Source organism: Nerophis lumbriciformis, linkage group LG27 (assembly GCF_033978685.3).
Source record: "Nerophis lumbriciformis linkage group LG27, RoL_Nlum_v2.1, whole genome shotgun sequence".
In the NCBI taxonomy this organism is placed as follows: Eukaryota; Metazoa; Chordata; class Actinopteri; order Syngnathiformes; family Syngnathidae; genus Nerophis; species Nerophis lumbriciformis.
The window spans coordinates 13,958,214-13,979,261 of record NC_084574.2 but is presented as its reverse complement, the minus strand read 5'-3'; the positions used below and the strand labels follow the sequence as shown (position 1 = coordinate 13,979,261).

Below are 21,048 nucleotides of genomic sequence, written 5' to 3'. Positions count from 1 at the left end.
GAACAAGTTAGGACATAAATCATGGTCCCGATACGGAAAAGCACTGCATCTAATAGAGAATGTCTCATTTGCACCCCTGGTGGTGAATTCTATCAAAATGAGGGTGGTCCCCTCCTGTGTTTCGGTTTTAAAAGTGCTCTCCCTCTGGTCAACATATGAAATAACAAGTGTGTGTAAAAATTTGAAGCGCTCCCCCTCTGGCCAACATATGTAATAACAAGTGTGGGTAACAAATTGAAATGTGCCCCCTTTGGCCAAAATTAATAAAATAAATATGTATACAGAGACATACTGTAATAACTTGAAGTAAATAATGAATATTAAAAACCAAGTACAAACAAAATATAAAAAACAAATAACTAAAAGCAGTGTCTCTCTCATAATGTGTCAACTTGTTTCTTATAAAATTCGGAACAATTTCTCATAATCTTTCTGTTTCCGTAATATTGCAATATTTTCTCGTAAAACTATTACTTTTTCATGTTAAATTATTACTTTTTAATGCAAAATGGTGACATTTGTCATAAAATTCTGACTTGTATCACAATATTGCCAATTGTTTTGTTGTGCTTGTAAAATAGTGACATTTGTTGGGTAAAATGATGACTTTTGTCATCATTTTGCCAAGTAAAGTTCCGATTATTATTATAATGTTGCCAAAATTTTAAAGTTTTCTTATTAAATTGTGACTTTCGTGGAGTAAAATCACGACTTTTTTCAGAAAATTGCCAAAAATGTTAAGCTTTTCTTCTAAAATTGCGAATGTTATTGAGTAAAATTCCAACTTTTATGATAATATTGCACAAATGTCCAGTTTTTCTTGTAAAATTTTGACTTGCGTTGAGTAAAATTAGGACTTTTATTATAATACTGCCAAAATTCAAAGTTTTTCTTGTGAAATTGTGACCTTTTTCTTGTGAAATTCCAACTCATTTTTCACAACAATTGTTTTTATATTTACACAGTATGTATATATTATTAATGTAAATACAAGTCTTTATATATCTAGAAAGGGTGGTCCTAAAGAGGGAGGCATTTTTCAGAGGTCTCAAGAAGGTAAGAAATACAAGAATGTGTGTGTGTGTGTGTGTGTGTGTGTGTGTGTGTGTGTGTGTGTGTGTGTGTGTGTGTGTGTGTGTGTGTGTGTGTGTGTGTGTGTGTGTGTGTGTGTGTGTTGTGGGTTCAGTCTTTGGGCAAAGTTTAGTAACTGTGTGAGTCATCCTGTGCTGAGAAGAGCTAGAAATTCCCAAAAGATCCCCTCATTCATGTGATGGTGACGACCTGCAGAAACATTCTTTCACCATTTTGATGTTGTTTCCTCTCTCAGGGGGGGGAACCGAAAGAGGGGAGGGTGGTCTTTCTTTCGTTTTGCAACTATTTACCAGACCGCTCTCAACTGCACTGCGCAATAGTCTTTTGTTTCACCAGGCGACCCCTTGTGCTTTTTAAAGAAACTGGAAATAATGTTTTTCTCTCGCATGCTTTTTTCTCTTTCTTTTTTGGGCTTCCTAAGCGACTTCGGTGTGTCCTGCTGTGGTGAGTAGGGGCAGTTTACCAAGTGAAAGTTGCGTGTAAAGTTTTCAAATCAAATGAAAATGCCAGCGAGAGCCACGATTGTCGCTAAAGTAAGAAATGTATTGTAAAAAAAAAGGGGGGGGGAGTGTGAAGTGAGCAGTTTTTGTCAAATATATGATTAAATCAAGCATGGCTTCGCTTTTAGAAGTGTAACCTCTTGGGGTCAAACAACTGTCAAAGTGTTTTTTTCATTGGCGATCACATTGATAGCAACAATCAGTAAACATTAACATTCCTAACAGTCGAGAATAAAAGGAAGTTAACCTCTGTATAACACAATGAGATGTGTATTATTCACCCTTCATTATGATGACTCATGATAGACATGTGATGTATAGGAAACTGGAATACAAGTGTAAAAAAAGAAGTTAACAGCTACATGATGCAACATAGAATCAATAAGCTGTGTATACGCTCTTAATTATGATGATTCATGAATATAGATGGCGTATCAAGAATTGTGAAACAGATACATATATAGCATATATAGCACTGTTGACAATAACAAAACACGGCATGGATTAAAAACGCCACCTCAGAGGCGTCCACAGTGAAGAATAACTTAAATTAATGCCAAAAAAAAAAAAAAAAAAAATAGTATGAAACTTACTATAAAATACAGTAAAAACAATATTTAAACAATGCATAAATGAGTTAATAAAAACATAACATTGAGAGAATAATAGCGGTAATAATAGCATTAAATTAAATAATGAATAAATAAAAAAACATGTTTAAAAAAATGTAAAATTAAAAAGGAGTGTCTTTAAACTTTTTGGAAAAAAATAAAGATTTTTTACAGTCTTGAGAGGCTTCGGCAGGCTTTTCTACAGGTGCACTGCAAAAACTGAAAGTTAAGTAAGATTAAATATCTCAAATAAGGGTGATATTTGCTTATTTTCTGTCTGATAAGATAATTCTTCTCACTAAGCAGATTTTTTTTTGAGTGTTTTACTTGTTTTAAGTGTTTTGATCTCAGTAAGATACTACAGCTTGTTGCTGAGATTTTATGACCTATATTGAGTAAAACATGCTTGAAACAATTTTTGTCCAAATGTCCAAAACACACCCAGCAATGGTGCACAGGAAGGCGGGGAAGAAGAGGGAGAAAAGGCGGCCAAAATGGTCAAAAATACCTCCCCGGGTTCCAGTCCCACGAGTACCGCCGCCGGCCGCACAAGTCCCGGGATGCAAAAAATGTCCAAAGCGTACCCAGCAAAGTCCCACGGGAAGTGGGGGAGAAAAGTGAGAAAAGTCGTCAAAAGTCCCCAAAAATGTTCAAAATACCCACCCAGGTTCGAGTCCCACAAGTCCCACTGCGCAGGTCCCGGGATGCCTAAAATGTCCATAACACACCCAGCCGAGTCCCACTGGGAGGGGGGATAAAAGTTGGAAAAGTCGGCAAAAGTCCCAAAAATGTTCAAAATACCTACCCAGGTTCGAGTCCCACATGGGTGTGATTTTTGAACATTTTACCAACTTTTCTCACTTTTCTGACTTTGACACAATTGTGTCTCATATTAAAACAGACGACAGCCAAATGGACTTTGCTGTTTTATTTTCAATGAAACAATAGAAAAAATATGCACTCATATAGTAGTACAGTTGTTATTAGTGAGAATATACTTATTTTAAAAGGTATTTTTGGGTTCATTGAGGTTAGCCAATTTTACTTGTTTTGGAAAGTCTTGACAAGCCGAATTTTCTTGTTCTATTGGCAGATAATTTTGCTTAGTTCAAGTAAAATACCCCCCATTTTTGTATTCTTTTTTCTTGTTTTTGAACACTTACTTTTTGCAGTGTGGGGGCCATAGTGGCTAAATGCTGCCTTACTGTAAGTTTTTGGTCAAGTATTTGGTAAAGATAAAAAGAGGACTTCAGGATCCGCGAGGATTGATAGATTCAATAAGAAGATGCAAGGCCATTAGGACATTTAAAAACAAATAATTAAACTTTTAAAATCAACCCTGAAGCGAACTGGTGTAATGTGCTCCCGCTCTCTGGTCCTCGTCAGCATGCACGCAGTGGAGTTTTGTAATAAATGTCAATATCTAATATTTCATTAAGGGAAGAGCAGAGAGCAGATGTAAAACTAATCTGTCAATATAAAAGTATATAAACAATAACAAAAAGGATGTATTAAATGTTAACTTAGACTAGGTTTGCACTGCAGGCCAAAGGGGCCCAAATTGGATTTTTTCGAAATCTGATTTTTTTCCAGCTGACGAATGCAGCTGGGATAGACTCCAGCCACCACCGCGACCCCGAGAGGGACAAGCAGTAGAAAATGGAGGAATGGATGGATGTTTACAGTGCAAGTAAAATGTGATAATTTTAAGACTCCAGGGTAAGCGCACACAGGCCCCAATGCGGCCCCAATGTGGCCCTAATGTGACCTCGACTCACTTGCATGCGCAGTTCGATAAAGTGAAAACAAAGAAAATTGACCGGATTTCGTAAACGAACAAGGAAGTCGCTGAAGGCATCAAAACTATGAAGGAACACGTGGAGTTATGTACTTAACAAAAAAAAGGTGAGATAACTGAAAACATGTTTTATATTCTAGTTTCTTCAAAATAGCCACCCTTTGCTCTGATTACTGCTTTGCATACTCTTGGTATTCTCTCAATGAGCTTCAAGAGGTAGTCACCTGAAATGGTTTTCACTTTACAGGTGTGCCTTATCAGGGTTGATTAGTGGAATTTCTTCTTTATCAATGGGGTTGGGACCATCTGTCATGTTGTGAAAGAGAAGGTGTGTCCTAACTTTTGGCCTGTACTGTACCTATCTATATATCTATATATCTATATATCTATATATATATATACAGGTAAAAGCCAGTAAATTAGAATATTTTTGAAAAACTTGATTTATTTCAGTAATTGCATTCAAAAGGTGTAACTTGTACATTATATTTATTCATTGCACACAGACTGATGCATTCAAATGTTTATTTCATTTAATTTTGATGATTTGAAGTGGCAACAAATGAAAATCCAAAATTCCGTGTGTCACAAAATTAGAATATTACTTAAGGCTAATACAAAAAAGGGATTTTTAGAAATGTTGGCCAACTGAAAAGTATGAAAATGAAAAATATGAGCATGTACAATACTCAATACTTGGTTGGAGCTCCTTTTGCCTCAATTACTGCGTTAATGCGGCGTGGCATGGAGTCGATGAGTTTCTGGCACTGCTCAGGTGTTATGAGAGCCCAGGTTGCTCTGATAGTGGCCTTCAACTCTTCTGCGTTTTTGGGTCTGGCATTCTGCATCTTCCTTTTCACAATACCCCACAGATTTTCTATGGGGCTAAGGTCAGGGGAGTTGGCGGGCCAATTTAGAACAGAAATACCATGGTCCGTAAACCAGGCACGGGTAGATTTTGCGCTGTGTGCAGGCGCCAAGTCCTGTTGGAACTTGAAATCTCCATCTCCATAGAGCAGGTCAGCAGCAGGAAGCAGTAAGTGCTCTAAAACTTGCTGGTAGACGGCTGCGTTGACCCTGGATCTCAGGAAACAGAGTGGACCGACACCAGCAGATGACATGGCACCCCAAACCATCACTGATGGTGGAAACTTTACACTAGACTTCAGGCAACGTGGATCCTGTGCCTCTCCTGTCTTCCTCCAGACTCTGGGACCTCGATTTCCAAAGGAAATGCAAAATTTGCATGGTTGGGTGATGGTTTGGGGTGCCATGTCATCTGCTGGTGTCGGTCCACTCTGTTTCCTGAGATCCAGGGTCAACGCAGCCGTCTACCAGCAAGTTTTAGAGCACTTCATGCTTCCTGCTGCTGACCTGCTCTATGGAGATGGAGATTTCAAGTTCCAACAGGACTTGGCGCCTGCACACAGCGCAAAATCTACCCGTGCCTGGTTTACGGACCATGGTATTTCTGTTCTAAATTGGCCCGCCAACTCCCCTGACCTTAGCCCCATAGAAAATCTGTGGGGTATTGTGAAAAGGAAGATGCAGAATGCCAGACCCAAAAACACAGAAGAGTTGAAGGCCACTATCAGAGCAACCTGGGCTCTCCTAACACCTGAGCAGTGCCAGAAACTCATCGACTCCATGCCACGCCGCATTAACGCAGTAATTGAGGCAAAAGGAGCTCCAACCAAGTACTGAGTATTGTACATGCTCATATTTTTCATTTTCATACTTTTCAGTTGGCCAACATTTCTAAAAATCCCTTTTTTGTATTAGCCTTAAGTAATATTCTAATTTTGTGACACACGGAATTTTGGATTTTCATTTGTTGCCACTTCAAATCATCAAAATTAAATGAAATAAACATTTGAATGCATCAGTCTGTGTGCAATGAATAAATATAATGTACAAGTTACACCTTTTGAATGCAATTACTGAAATAAATCAAGTTTTTCAAAATATTCTAATTTACTGGCTTTTACCTGTATATATATATATCTATATATATATATATATATAAATATATATATATACATACATACATACATATATATATCTATATATATCTATATATATATATATATATATATATATATATATATATATATATATATAAATATATATATATACATACATACATACATACATACATACATACATACATATATATATCTATATATATAGATATATATATATATATATATACATACTGTATATATACATACATACATACATACATACTGTATATATATGTATAGTTTTATATATTTGGGAGGGTTGTAATATTTTTATGGCTGTTAAGTAAGGAGACGCATACAGTATATCAGCGTGCATCTATGTTATTTTGCAACTCACTTACGTAAACAACTTACGAAATGTACTTACCAATTAAGCAAATACGCTACAGCGTCATATCCGGTCCTTGGAAAATCACGAATTCTTCGGAATCAAAATATATATTGTTATATTACATATAGCCTATAATTTGTGCGCTATTGACAAGTGATGCACCACAAATTCTGCCGTAAAAAGAAGACTTGGCTCACCAAAACTGGATGTTGAGTTTGTGTCTTACCCACGCACACAAATGACGTAGCTTGCCCAAAGCTGGCGAAAGAGTCCCATTCACGCCGCATTGCGTTTACAATGAAGTCACATTTGAAAAGATCAGATTCCAATCGGATTTGGACTACCTCCTGATGGGAAACAATCAGATTTGAAGCACTTGCATGGCGTAGTGGGTAGAGCAACCGTGCCAGAAACCTGAGGGTTGCAGGTTCGCTCCCCGCCTCTTACCATCCAAAAATCGCTGCCGTTGTGTCCTTGGGCGGGACACTTCACCCTTTGCCCCCGGTGCCACTCACACCGGTGAACTGAATGATGAATGATAGGTGGTGGTCGGAGGGGCCGTTGGCGCAAATTGCAGCCACGCTTCTGTCAGTCTACCCCAGGGCAGCTGTGGCTATGAAAGTAGCTTACCACCACCAGGTGTGAATGAATGATGGGTTCCACATGTAAAGCGACTTTGGGTACTTAGAAAAGTGCTATATAAATCCCAGTTATTATTATTATTATTATTATTTTTACTTTGGAGCGTTAAGACGGGCACTTGTGGGCAAAAAAATGTGATTTGGTGTGCAGTGTAAGCAGGATTTGATGTGATGGTGAGCATATGAGGTGATTCTCTTCACACGTAACAGGTGATTTATAAATGAATGTGCATTCAATTATTCTTGTTTTATGTATACAAAAAAAGTCAAGTTAATGTCGGCGCATTATTCTAACATAACAACATCCATCTGCTGTTCTATGGTCATCATCATACTTTCGACCTTGCATGACACTTCTCGACCCTTTCAAGTATGAAAAGGTTACTTCACAGTTTTTATGAAAATATTTAACACAACCCTTTTCTCGTGATGTAGTTCTGTGTGAACAACACAAGCACGGACTGGAGGGCGAGCAGGGTAGGGGCGGTCAGACTTAAATGACAACGACTTCATTAGATGTTAACTGGCTGTCTAGCTTTGCACAAGTAAACACAATGCAGGATTGCTTGTATAAATACCCTACTGTGCAATATTACCCTTCGAGTGCAATAAGTCCGACACTGATTGTTATTTATTTATTCATTACTCTTGTCTTGTTCTGTATATTGTACAGTATTTTGTATTTCTGTAGTGTTTTGTATATTGTACAGGATTGCTTATTATTTGTATTTGATAGTAGTCTGTTTATTTCAATTGTTAGTTTTTTCTTTATTACCTCTCGTGTAATTTATTTTTACCCCATATTTGTTCCCACTACCGCACCTTAAATTGGAGTCCTTAATCTCGTTATATGCAAATATAATGACAATAAAGTCCATTCTATTCTATTCTTGTGGTAAAACTATTATTGGACAGTTTAGATGCAAGCCAATATAATCAGATACTTGTTGTTATGCCGATATTGGACCAATACGTGATATCAATATCGGATTGTGCCATTCTGGACGAACTAAAAAGGTCAGTATGAATATGTATCACATTTGGTGGGCCACATCGAACCACTCAACGGGCCCAATTTGCACCCTGTGCCCCACTTTGGGCACCCCTGCGCACTATAGTCAAGACCAGACCTGGGCAACTTAAGGCCCGGGGGCCACATGCGGCTCGTTAATCTTTTCAATCTGGCCCGCCGGACATTCCCAAATAATTTTTTTAGATGTTTAAGATGGAAAGTGTAGCCGCGATTATGATGTGTTCTAATGACCGTAAGTCTTGAACTATACTAAGTATTTCAATGGTTGGAATCTGCACTTTTGCATGATATACCAGTTACTATGGTAATCTAATTAGTTAATATGGTCATCTAATTAGTTACTATGGTCATCTAAGTCACAGCAGCTCAGACAAGGCACCAAGCAGTGTGGGTTATATGATAAGTGAATTATATTTATATAGCACTTTTCTCTAGTGACTCAAACCGCTTTTACATAGTGAAACACAATATCTAAGTTACATTTAAACCAGTGTGGGTGGCACTGGGAGCAGGTGGGTAAAGTGTCTTGCCCAAGGACACAACGGCAGTAACTAGGATGGCGGAAGCAGGAATCGAACCTGGAACCCTCAAGTCGCTGGCACGGCCGCTCTACCAACCGAGCTATACTATGTGTTTCCAGAGCCTGAAATGTGGGTGTCAGGGACAGACGAGGAAGGAGATTTTTACAACAAAGTTCTAAAGCTTAGTGATATGTCACATATATCAGATAGTAGGTGGGTTTATTTTTTTACCCATCGCGTTCATATTTCGCTGTTTGTTACATTTTTGTTGCGTTTCACTTGTTTGTAAAATATGTGAATGGAGAGGGGGTGTGACGGTCATATGTTGTCAATATTCAGTGTTTTATCCTTCATAGTTAATATTGTAAATCCCACATTCTTTATTTTCATGTACATTCTGGGTGTCTCATTCAGTAAAAAAATTTATAATTCTATTCCGTTTTTTTAAGGCGATCTGTCATAACGTTTTTAGCTTTCAATCAGACATTGTGAGGTTTTGTATTAGTGTTCCTAAAAATAGATACACCAGCCCCCAGACACATTTTTTTCTCTAAATTTGGCCCCCCGAGTCAAAATAATTGCCCAGGCCTGGTCAAGACTATCAAGAGCAGGACCTCACTAAATCTAAACAATATTATATTTGACTATTTGACTCATTTTCAGTACTTTTTACAAACCGTACACTGACTACTCTAAAGTATATCCTCGTTTCATTTCTATAGTGTTGTCTCTTCAGAGGAATAAGAGTAATACAACAAGTGGCTAAAATAATGAGGCGCTACAGAAGAAACAACAATCCGTGACGTCTTTTAACAAGCAGGTTATCGTCAAATTTGACCTTTGACCTCTTATCTGGTTTCCAGATGAGGACTGTGCAGACAAGCCTGTCTTCAGTCTGCCCAGATTGGTGGTGGAGTTCGGCGCGGCAGCGTCCGCCAGCTGCTCCGTGTGTCAGAGCGCTTGCCACGACAAGAAGTTTGGCCTGGAAAAATCAGTCGGGACCGAAAACCGTAACGGGACCACCATTTCATGGACCATCGACAGAATGGACCAGTGGTCTTCATCCGCCATGTGCTACTACACCATCGTAAATGGCCCCCAGTGCTGTAGCATCCTGCCAGTGATTGTTTATCGTAAGGAAACGCTCACCATGAATCATCAATAACACGGATGCCATTAATATCGTTAACCTTCCCCCCCCAGAGTACCCACAAAAGGTCCATTTAGAATGGATCCGTCAAGACGGACCGCTGTTGGAGGGTCAACAGTACACGCTGTCCTGTGCAGTGGAGAAAGTGGCTCCAGTTAAAAATCTGATTGTGGAATTCCTGGAAGGGTCCAGATTGTTGGCTAAGTACGATATAAAGAACAGCAGAGAGAAGAAGCCGTCTGACAAGGTGTTCATGCACAACATCACTGCCAGCAAAGATATTAATGGCGGGTATTACAGCTGTCAAGCCAAGCTGGATTTAGGACCTGAGGGGCCACTCCAACGTGTGGTGAAATCTGGCACGCTCTTATCAACAGTTCACTGTGAGTCACGCCTCAAGCCCTTTCACTTTCACGTTTAAAAAATGTCAACTTGATGCTGGCTTAAGAAACATAAGCCAATAGAGTTGGGTGACTTACTTTGCATAAGAAATTATAGGCACACCTTTTTAGTCAGGCTTTTTACTGATCATTTCACACTGTTCTTAATTTTCATTCTGTTATGTTATTGCTAAAATTATTCTCACTATTCTATCATCTATATTTATTTTTTACATATATTTTAATTAAAACAAAAATTGTTTTAAATGTTTTAGTTAAAAATAATTATTTAATATATTTTTTAAGGCGTTAATTTTTTTAAATATTCTCCAGTATGGACGCCTCTTAGGCGTCATGTGTCCTTCATCCTTAGTGCCATAGATTATATGGTACGATGTATTTTCGGATAGTTTTTGTGCATTTTTTGTTGATTTCCTTTTCTTTGTATTTTTTTCACATTATGCCTGCTGGTTGTGTGGCAGGCTGTTGTTCGAACACTCGAGCAGACGGAATAAGCCTCATCCCTTTTACAAAAGACGGCATTGGACCAAACAAGAGCGACAAACACGAGCAAAAGGGACACTGTCAGATGCTTCGGTGTTTGATTGATTGATTGATTGAGACTTTTATTAGTAGGTTGCACAGTGAAGTACATATTCCGTACAATTGACCACTAAATGGTAACACCCCAATACGTTTTTCAACTTGTTTAAGTCAGGGTCCACTTAAATTGATTCATGATACAGATATATACTATCAGATATATACTATCATCATAATACAGTCATCACACAAGATAATCACATTGAATTATTTACATTATTTACAATCCGGGGTGTGGGGGGGGGGCGGGGGGTGGGTTTGGTTGTTATCATCAGTCATCAACAATTGAGAACAGAGAAATGGATATTGGAACAGTGTAGGTCTGACTTGGTAGGATATGTTATGTTATGTTCTAATGCCTTGGTATTAAATGAGTCCAATAATGTAAGGGGTTTTAAAAACAAGCTTAAAGGGATTTATTTATAAGTGGTTGATTTATATAGGCTAGTAAGGTAAGGTTTTGTACCTGACAAGTTTCGGCTATCTTGCTTCTGCAGCCTTCATCAGAGGTGTCACTTGATGTTAGCGTGACGTCATCTGTGACGTGTTATATGGATTGTTCCATCCCACCTGAAGTGGTGGGATGGCGGTGTCCCCTGGTACAAAACTTTACCTTACTAGCCTATATAAATCAACCACTTATAAATACACATTAGTAGGCTTAATGAACCTCTTCAACATAAGCTTAAAGGGATGCTGTTATTTTATTGACTTTTTATTCTTTTTTAATATATAACCTGTTTCTAATTGAGGTATTGTAGTACTGTTTATGTATAGCATTTTATATGCAGACACTTGATTGTTTTTTTGATTGATTGAAACTTTTATTTCAGCACAGTTCAGTACATATTCCGTACAATTGACCACTAAATGGTAACACCCGAATAAGTTTTTCAACTTGTTTAAGTCGGGGTCCACGTAATCAATTCATGGTACAAATATATACTATCATCATAATACAGTCATCACACAAGTTAATCATCAGAGTATATACATTGAATTATTTACATTATTTACAATCCGGGGTGTGGGATGAGGACGGTTTGGTTGATAACAGCACTTCAGTCATCAACAATTGCATCATCAGAGAAATGGGCATTGAAACAGTGTAGGACTGACTTGGTAGGATATGTACAGCGAGCAGTGAACATAGTGAGTTCAGATAGCATAAGAACAAGTATATACATTAGAAATACATTTGGTTATTTACAATCTGGGGAGGAAGGATGTGGAAGGGGAATTTCTTTTACACCTGTTGGGAGTGCATTGCATATTGACGTGGCATAGAAGGAGAATGAGTTTAGACCGTTGTTAGATCGGAATCTGGGTTTAACGTGGTTTGGGGAACTCCCCCTGGTGTTGTGGTTATGGCGGTTATTTACGTTAAGGAAGTAGTTTGACAGTTAGACTTTGTTCTTGAGTGTCTTTTCTAAGTATTCTTAAGTTTTTATTTAGATGTTGTTATTGTCTTCTGTCATGGACCCTAGGAAGACTAGTGGACACTTTGTAGAAACTAATAGGCATCCGTTTTAAACAATAAAACAACAAAGTTATCTATAAGTATTAGCCCAAGTTTTATGTTTTGTTTGTACACGTCTAGCTTAATGTGTATAAACAGCTATGATATCAAGCACTATGTGTCATGACCCGTCACCAAAGGTCCTACTTTGTTTTGGTTTGTATTTACGTACGTTTGAAGTTTTAGTTCCTGTGTAGCGCCTTTTTTTTCTAATCTTGACTTCCTGTTTTACGTGTGTTGCCTTGCAGTGACTTTATTCCCTGCCTCTGAGCACCATTTCCCTCACCTGCTCCTGATTGGACATCAGTGGACTCACCGGTCCCTGATCGCTGAGTTTGTGTGCAAGCTTCACCTACCTCTTGCTGCTGAAACATTGCTTGTCTGTGGTTGCTAGTTCTAGCTTTGCTTAGCTTTCCCTGCAGCCGGTGCACTTCCATGCTGCACTTGTTTTTGGTTTTGTGGGTACTTCCTGCTGCACTCTAGTTTTTTATTTTTTGGCACGCTGTCTCCTGTGTCCGCAAAAAAGTCATAAGTTAGTGCTACAATGCTGCAACGTAACACTATTTGCTCCATGTATCAAAATCAATGTCATGATGACTTACTCAATGTACAGTTGCTAGTCTGGGGGCCTCTTTTCCACTTGTTGTTGGTTAGGTGTTTTTTTTATGTCATGCAATTCTTCATTCCTTGTGATGTAGTCTGTTGGAGCAGTGTCCTCCTCACCAGATACACAAAACCTTTCCATCGTTGTAAAACTATGTGCCACTCAGTGCAGCAGAAGTACTCAATTTAATTTCAAATTGGCAAACTTCACATTTACACCATCAAGTCATGGCGGTCTTGACTCTATCGGTTCCAGTCTGCGCCGACACCCTCTCAGCTTCTATAACCAGCATGTCATCCTCCGCATATTCAGGCTCAAAAAGATAGGGTTCTGGATAGTCATTTGTCCCAAAGTAGTTGCTGCCTCTCACAAAGTCTGCCATTATTAGTGGTAGCAAACACAGAACATGCTCTTGATGCTGCTGTTGTTGACAAAAGTAGCCTTAGTTGTTGTGCGTTCTGTGAAATCAGTGCATTCAGGAAAGAAGTTCCGGTAAAGCTTTAAATTATCAAAATACTGTAAATATTACATGTTATCATGAATGTGCCTGTTACTACATCACATATATACTTAGAGCATGCACTATGTATAAAGTATTAATGGAGGTTTTTTTGACATGTCTTTGGAGGCAAACTAGGTCAATCCCCTCGTAATCCACCTTTGCTAATGTTTTTCACTACTCAGAATGCACAGGAAAAAAAGAAAGACGTGTTCTTATCTCACATAAGGACTTTGAATGATGGGCAAAATTCCAAAGGGCAGTTCCCCTTTAATATTTGTGGCACCCCCTATGAGTTGTGCTCAAAAGGCTCTGCAAGATATGCTAACATACATGTAATACAGATACAGTGTTTCTCCGACCATTATTACACTGTAATGTGCATGTCTGCACCTCATGTGTAACTATAGAGGAGCGATTACATTAAAGTAGGGGTTCTTAACCTTTTTGACCTCTGGCCAAATGTTTTCACTACATTAATATTGAAGATGTTTCTTAACTAAAATGTCAATAAAATTAAAGAGCAAATGAAAATACAGCTTCACCACTTTAGTTATAATCTTTGCGCTTAAGAAACTTGGGAGAGTCTATGACTTTTGCTCCAGATTTCTTTTGTTTGTTTGAGATCTTCATTACTGCCACATGTGGTGGAAAAGTGTATTACAACTGAGTACATCTGCAGGCCATACTAAGGACAGCTACGAACATCGCTACCTAATAGGCTCTGTGGCGCAATGGAAAGCATATTGCACTTCTAAACACAGGAAGTGATTTAAAGGTTGTGGATTCAAGTCCCATCAGAGTCCACATTTTGGGGTGTAGGACTAAAAGTTTCCAAAAGGTTTTGCAAAATATGCTAACATACATGTATACAGGTACAGTGTTTCTCCGACAATTATTGTACTGTAATGTGCATGTCTGCACCTCATTTGTAATTAGTGGAAAAGCGATTACTTTAAAGTGGGAGTTCTTAACCTTTTTGAACTCTGGGCCAAACTTTTTCACTACATCAACACTAAATTAGCAATCATACTCAAAATTATAATAGTATTCAATAATTATATGTTGCCTACTCACAGTTTACAACCCTTGTCAAATGATATGAAATCATGTGTTAATCACAAAGGTTATTATTTATTTAACACATAATCCTTAGGCTTAGGTCTGTCAGAGTGTGTAGGTGACGAACCCCAAGATGCAGAGATGGCGGCAGGCATTGAGCAGGAAAACATGATTTAATTTAACACTAAAACAAGAACAAACAAAAGGCGCGCACAAGGCGGAGAACAAACTTGGCTATGAACAAAAACTAGCACAAAGGCTAACTGTGGACAAGAAACATACTTGCCAACCCTCCCGGATCTTCCAGGAGACTCCCGAAATTCAGCGCCTCTCCCGAAAACCTCCCGGGACAAATTTTCTCCCGAAAATCTCCCGAAATTCAGGCGGAGCTGGAGGCCACGCCCCCTCCAGCTCCATGCGGACCTGAGTGACGTGTCGACAGCCTGTTTTCACGTCTGCTTTCCCACAATATAAACAGCATGCCTGCCCAATCACGTTATAACTGTAGAATGATCGAGGGCGAGTTCTTGGTTTATGTGGGTTTATTGTTAGGCAATTTCATTAACGTCCTCCCAGCGCGGTAACAACACACAACAACAGCAGTCACGTTTTCGTCTACCGTAAAGCAGTTCGTCTGCCGTAAACAGCAATGTTGTGACACTCTTAAACAGGACAATACTGCCATCTACTGTACATGCATATGTGACAACAACATCTACGGCTTTTAGAGAGTGCAGTGCACAACTGCTATACTAATATATATATATATATATATATAATAAAATAAATAAATATATATATATATATATATATATATATATATATATATATAGCTAGAATTCACTAAAAGTCAAGTATTTCATATATATATATACATATATGTATAAAATACTTGAGTATATATATATATATATATATATATATATATATATATATATATATATATATACAGTATATATATTGATTGGCAACACTAAATTGGCCCTAGTGTGTGGATGTGAGTGTGAATGTTGTCTGTCTATCTGTGTTGGCCCTGCGATGAAGTGGCGACTTGTCCAGGGTGTACCCCGCCTTCTGCCCGATTGTAGCTGAGATAGGCTCCAGCGCCCCCCGCGACCCCAAAGGGAATAAGCGGTAGAAAATGGATGGATGGATATATGAAATACTTGACTTGGTGAATTCTAGCTGTAAATGTACTCCTCCCCTCTGAACCACGCCCCCAACCACGCCCCCCGCCCCAACCACGCCCCACCTCCCGAAATCGGAGGTCTCAAGGTTGGCAAGTATGACAAGAAACAAAAACACTTACTGTGACACGAAGAAACTATGACATGAGCAGAGTGAACAGAAATAGACACAGCTACAATGAAGAATAAATGACAGGTAGAAGCGACAATAATCCAGCCCTGACTGGAGGACAAAGCAGATCTAAATAGCAGCTGGCTGATTGACATCAGATGTGGCCCGGTGCCAATCAGCCACAGCCGAGGGGAAAAAACACTCAGGGATACAAGCAGGAAATAAAGACAAAATAAGAGCGCTAACAGGAAATAAAGACAGACACAGAGGAAAAACTAAAACATGACCAAACTGTCAGGGACAACCCTGACAAAGTCAGGCGAATTAGAAAAATAAGAACTAAATATACTGCTTAAGAAAGGGACTTACAAATAACTGAAGAACAAATAATTTACATACAAATATGTTGTGCACAAATGAAGGAATTAAATCAATAATGAATAAGTCTCTTAACTAAACTGTCAATAAAATTAAAGAGCAAATGAAAATAGAGCTTCACTACTTTAGTCATAATCTTTGCGCTTAAGAAATGTTTTTTCCTGTTTAAGAGACATTGTACGTAATTGTGGGATAGAGTGTCTATGAGTCACATGCATGGAACAATGCTACCTAACAGGCTCTGTGGCGCAATGGATAGCGCGTTGGACTTCTAGGCACAGTAGGCAATTCAAAGGTTGTGGGTTCGAGTCCCACCAGAGTCGACATTTTGGGGTGTAGGACAAAAGGCTTCCAAAATTGGGAACATTTGGATTTAAATTGATACCACGTTCTCCTGTCTCTAATCATACAGATAAGCCTCAGTTGAGTGGTCCGTCCAATTTGGGACTAATCACACTTTCGACTGGAGATTCGCTTCGCCTCAACTGCTCCGCCGAGGGCAACCCAAGACCCTCGTACAATTGGACTCTCCCATCATTGGCATCCGCTCAATCCCCTTTCACTGGCGATGTTTTCGCTGTGGACTCTGTAACCACGGCGCATACAGGACAGTACATCTGCAGTGTCAGCAACAGCATGGGGTCAACCACTGCTCACTTTAACGTGGAAGTACAGGGTGAGTCTATATGTGCTAGAATTTCCCGTTCTACAATACACGTTGACTCTGTTCTTTCTGTTTGCAGCCAACTACATGTATATTATTTTAGCGGTGGCAGCAGCGGTTGTCGTGCTTGTGGTCCTCGCCTTCATCGTCGTGTACATCCATTGCTACCGACTTAACAAGACTGGGAAGTACAACCTGAAAGACGTGTTGCGTTTGCGCCAACCACACGTCGCCTTGCCCACCGGGGAGTTGTAAGACGGAAAAGTAATGTGTGAACAAATGTGTGGCTGTCTCTCTCACTGTGTTGTTATTGCTCTGTGAGTTATGTAATTTAAAGTACAGAAGACAATTAAGGCACAAATCACTTTCAATCATCGTCCATACTGAAATTTTACTAAGAGTGGTTTTGCATGAGTGATTTTTGTTTTCTGTGTTAAGAATATGGCACAAGAGCACACTTTGATCAAACATAGTAATAGTCTGCACGCGGGATGTTTGCCTGCATTTTTTTAAATATAAATCCACTGGAAATGTCAAAGGATACCTAGGTATTAGGGATGAAAGGGTTTATGAAAAAATGTATAACCGTTCGGTTGACCTCACACGGTTCAGAGCACGGGCGTTGTTCGGATCCCGTTTTTTTTCTTTGTGTTGCTAATCAGTCTGGAGAATAGCACCCTACGATTTCCACGTTAACGGAACGGCGGACGGAATCACGGAATTGGCCAATAAAAACGGAATCTACTACTTAACGCGGAAAATCGTGGAAAATGACGTAAGGTGACTGAAATGCTGTCATCGTGAGGAGTAATTGTGTTAACGGTGACAAGTGCGCGTCCTCACAAACATTCAACCACTCCCACTTTTTACTCACCACAATAGATCTACGCCAGCACTTCCGCCTGCCTCTTTTTGGGCAAGCTCCCTGCCTGCCTCAAAGGAGCCACCTCAAAAACAAGTGTGCGAAAAAACTACAAAACTCATCTCTTACCTGAAAGAGCCGAACAGTTACCAAAAGACTTCTTTGTGTCAGGTGATAGGCCATTTTTTTTACCATTTGTCGTCCAAAAGAAGAGTGAAAAGTGCAATGCCAGTGCAATGTTAGCCATCTGCTGTTGACCACCGATGCCAGGGATTGTAGTATCTTAAAGGGGTCAAATTGTGATTGTTTCCCTAAATTGAAAACACTTCCTTGTGGTCTACACTCTACATCAGTATTTTTCAACCTTTTTTGAGCCAAGGTGCATTTTTTTGGAGGCACACCACCAGCAGAAATCATTAAAAAATGAAACTCAGTAGACAATAAAAAGTCATTGTCACAATTGTTGGTAGGAATTTAAACCATAACGAACCATGCATCAATATAGCTCTTGTGTCAAAGTAGGTGTACTGTCACCACCTGTCACATCACGCCGTGACTTATTTTGAGTTTTTTGCTGTTTTCCCGTGTGTAGTGTTTTACTTCTTGTCTTGCGCTTCTATTTTGGTGGCTTTTCTTGTTCCTTTGAGCGCTATTCCCCGCACCTGCTTGGTTAGCAATCAAGAATATTTAAGTTGTTGCTATCTTCTTTTGTGTGGACATTGTTGTCATGTCATGTACAGATGTATTTTGTGGACGCCATCTCTGCTCCACACGCTGTAAGTTTTTGTTGTCGTCCAGTATTCTGTTTTAGTTTACTTTGTAGCCAGTTCAGTTTTAATTTCGTTCTACATAGCCATCACTAAGCTTTAATGCCTTTTCTTAGGGGCACTCACTTTTTGTTTATTTTTGGTTTAAGCGTTTGATACCTTTTTACCTGCACACTGCCTCCTGCATATTGTGATCACAACAAACCATCGTCGTCTCACACGACGTGTTCCCGACATCTTCAAAGCAATTAGCTACCGGCTTCCACCTACTGATATGGTATAACATGGTTACTCTGCCAAGCTCTAGACAGCACCGACACTCAACAACGGCACATTATTTGCAGATTATGATTACTGGTTTGCAAAAAATATTTTTAACCCAAATAGGTGAAACTGCATAATCTCCAGTGGTTGAAAAACACTGGTCTACATAATATGTACTTGTGGTTCTTTGGTTAAATATTTGTATAGATTATGTTTTCCAGATCATATTCAAACCGCCTTCTGATCCTCTTCAGGATGCGCCGTTTTGTGGGCGGCCTTATTTACGTGCCTCCACTTCGACTGTATCTTCTCCCCCTCAGCTATTTTGTAGTTTTTAGCGATTCCATATGGAGTCTACTGACAGATAAAAGTTAGAACTATGCGCTACTTTATATTAGAAATGGCAACGGTGGAAGATTTTAGCATGCATGTGCACTTGAACATGGCTCGTACTTAGCCAGTCTATCCTCCAACAAGAGAATAGAAAGAAAAAAAAACTTATTGCGGTTTTTCTTGTTTCTTGCATTGAACAAAGAACAGTGCCAGGTCGAATTCCTTTTGTTGCATACTTAGCCAATAAAGGCGATTCTGATTCTGACTACAACTTTGGACTACAACTGTATGTCGCAAAGGTCTTTGAGTAAACTGATGGACCCCACCCTAAACATGCACAATCTGTAGGTGGCCCCATATTGCGTAAAAAAGCACGTGTAAAATGTCAATTAAGGAATGACTAAAAGCGTCTTATGAACTTTTACAGCAAAAGTATTCTTAGCCGCTTGCTGCGTTGTCACTGACAAGAATACAGTGGCAAATTTCCCCATTTTGTCTCTGTGGCGCAGTGGAATAGTGCTTGTCTTGCAAAATAATAGACATTGGGCTCAAAACCAGGTTAAAGTGCCTGTTGTAAGGTTGATATATTTTTATTTTTCAGTAAAAAATATTATTGAACTGTTAATTTCCCATACATTTGTTTTAGTACAAAGCATGCAACAATTTTAATTTAAGTTTAAATAAGGCAAGTATACAAATATTTTTTGAGAACCAAAAAAAATGTGAAAAAAAATTCTGTTTAAAACCCCACTTTAGCCTGGAGTGGCCCTGGGTAAACCTCTGCCATATATGGACATATCGCCTGACGAAACTATGACAAATGTCGTAGCTCAAGTCTCAGATTCCAAACCTCTCGTTTGGAGCAAGTTTGGAAGAAGGCAAGATTTTTTTTTATAAATATCTCCCCCATGTCTCCAAGGTTATTATGTTACAACATGATTAGGCTTTAATTTAAAATTCTGGGCAAAATTGTCCAACAATGTAAGGATCATTGCTTTTCATTCAAGGTTCAGAGCTTTAGGGGCCATTTTTAAGTTTTATTTTCCAAGGTAGTTTTGCAAGAACCACAACTGATAAAAAGTGATTATCGGGGTATATGGTGTTCTTGGGTGTTAAAAAGAACAACAGTGTAAACCGAAATGAACCGAACACCATGTCTTAAACCCGTAATAAGATCCGAACCGTGGATTTTTTTCACCGTTCCACTCCTACGAGGTATACTTTTAAAGATAAGTCCATGAAATTTTGATGGGAATCCACTTAACTTCATAGGATAAATGTCACATTTTTATTGTTTTACGTTATCTTGTATCAGAATCTTTGAGGTCAAATCAACTTTTGTAAAGACTCTGGGATATTTAAATGAAAACAATTATATATGTACGGTAAATAAAACCAGTGTTTAAACTCACAGTAAATTTCAGTGAGTCTTTGTCAGTTACTGTAATATAGACTCTTAATTTGTTGTGAAATGACTGACCTGCCTTTGAACTGTAAAGCTGAATTCCCAAATAGGCACAGCCATTTGTGTATTTTGTTTACCACCACCACAACGCCATCAAGGAGCTTTTTGGACTTGATGGCAGATCATGTGTTCAAAGAAAAAGTAATGTGCTTAATTTGTTTTGTCAAAGGGGGCGTAACTTTGATTAGATTGCATCAAATAACTGTAAGGTCCCTCAGGTGCAAGTAGTGTGCAATATTCAACTGCTGCTCTCTTCATTTATGGTGTAACTGTAACACAACACTTGTACCATCAATATATGTCCACAATGTCCCCCTTTTTTAAAATGACTCGGCCTGGAACCATCTGTACATCCTGTCGTTAGGGCAGTTAGTGTTTCCGTGTTTTTCAGTTTATTTGTGGCCTGAGGTCAAAGTGATGAATAAACACATGTTATATTATATTAATAATAATAATGTTGTGAACACTTTTATGTGACTTACATATATACTATATTTTCAAACATGTGACTTTATTGAATGTATTTTCTATTTTCTATCAACTATTATTTCCATAAAAACAATGTTCTATGCAGAAATGTTCTATCCCCTGTGTTGCAAGTGGGTGCAAAGTAAAATAAATAATAAATGATAAATGGGTTGTACTTGT

At 38.7% G+C, this 21,048-nt stretch overlaps 1 protein-coding gene and 1 non-coding gene across 2 annotated transcripts; both read left to right on the top strand.

The window, feature by feature from the left end:
- The first annotated feature begins 1,279 nt into the window (after positions 1–1,279).
- LOC133570126 (vascular cell adhesion protein 1-like) lies at positions 1,280–20,855 on the top strand. The gene is made up of 5 exons (XM_061922817.2): positions 1,280–1,536; positions 9,415–9,684; positions 9,755–10,084; positions 16,458–16,721; positions 16,789–20,855. Exons 1-5 carry the CDS (start codon positions 1,464–1,466, stop codon positions 16,962–16,964), a joined length of 1,113 nt encoding a protein of 370 aa, XP_061778801.1. The 5' UTR covers positions 1,280–1,463; the 3' UTR covers positions 16,965–20,855.
- Positions 16,283–16,368, top strand: trnar-ucu (transfer RNA arginine (anticodon UCU)). The gene is given in 2 exon segments: positions 16,283–16,319; positions 16,333–16,368. It is a non-coding gene; the product is annotated as a tRNA-Arg (tRNA).
- Positions 20,856–21,048: the final 193 nt, after the last annotated feature.

Bases quoted from the DNA above. Each gene is read 5' to 3' on its own strand.
- LOC133570126 (XM_061922817.2), top strand. From the start codon at position 1,464: ATGTTTTTCTCTCGCATGCTTTTTTCTCTTTCTTTTTTGGGCTTCCTA. The intron at 10,085-16,457 runs GTGAGTCACGCC...CTAATCATACAG, and splicing joins GCTCTTATCAACAGTTCACT to ATAAGCCTCAGTTGAGTGGT. The intron at 16,722-16,788 runs GTGAGTCTATAT...TTCTGTTTGCAG, and splicing joins CTTTAACGTGGAAGTACAGG to CCAACTACATGTATATTATT.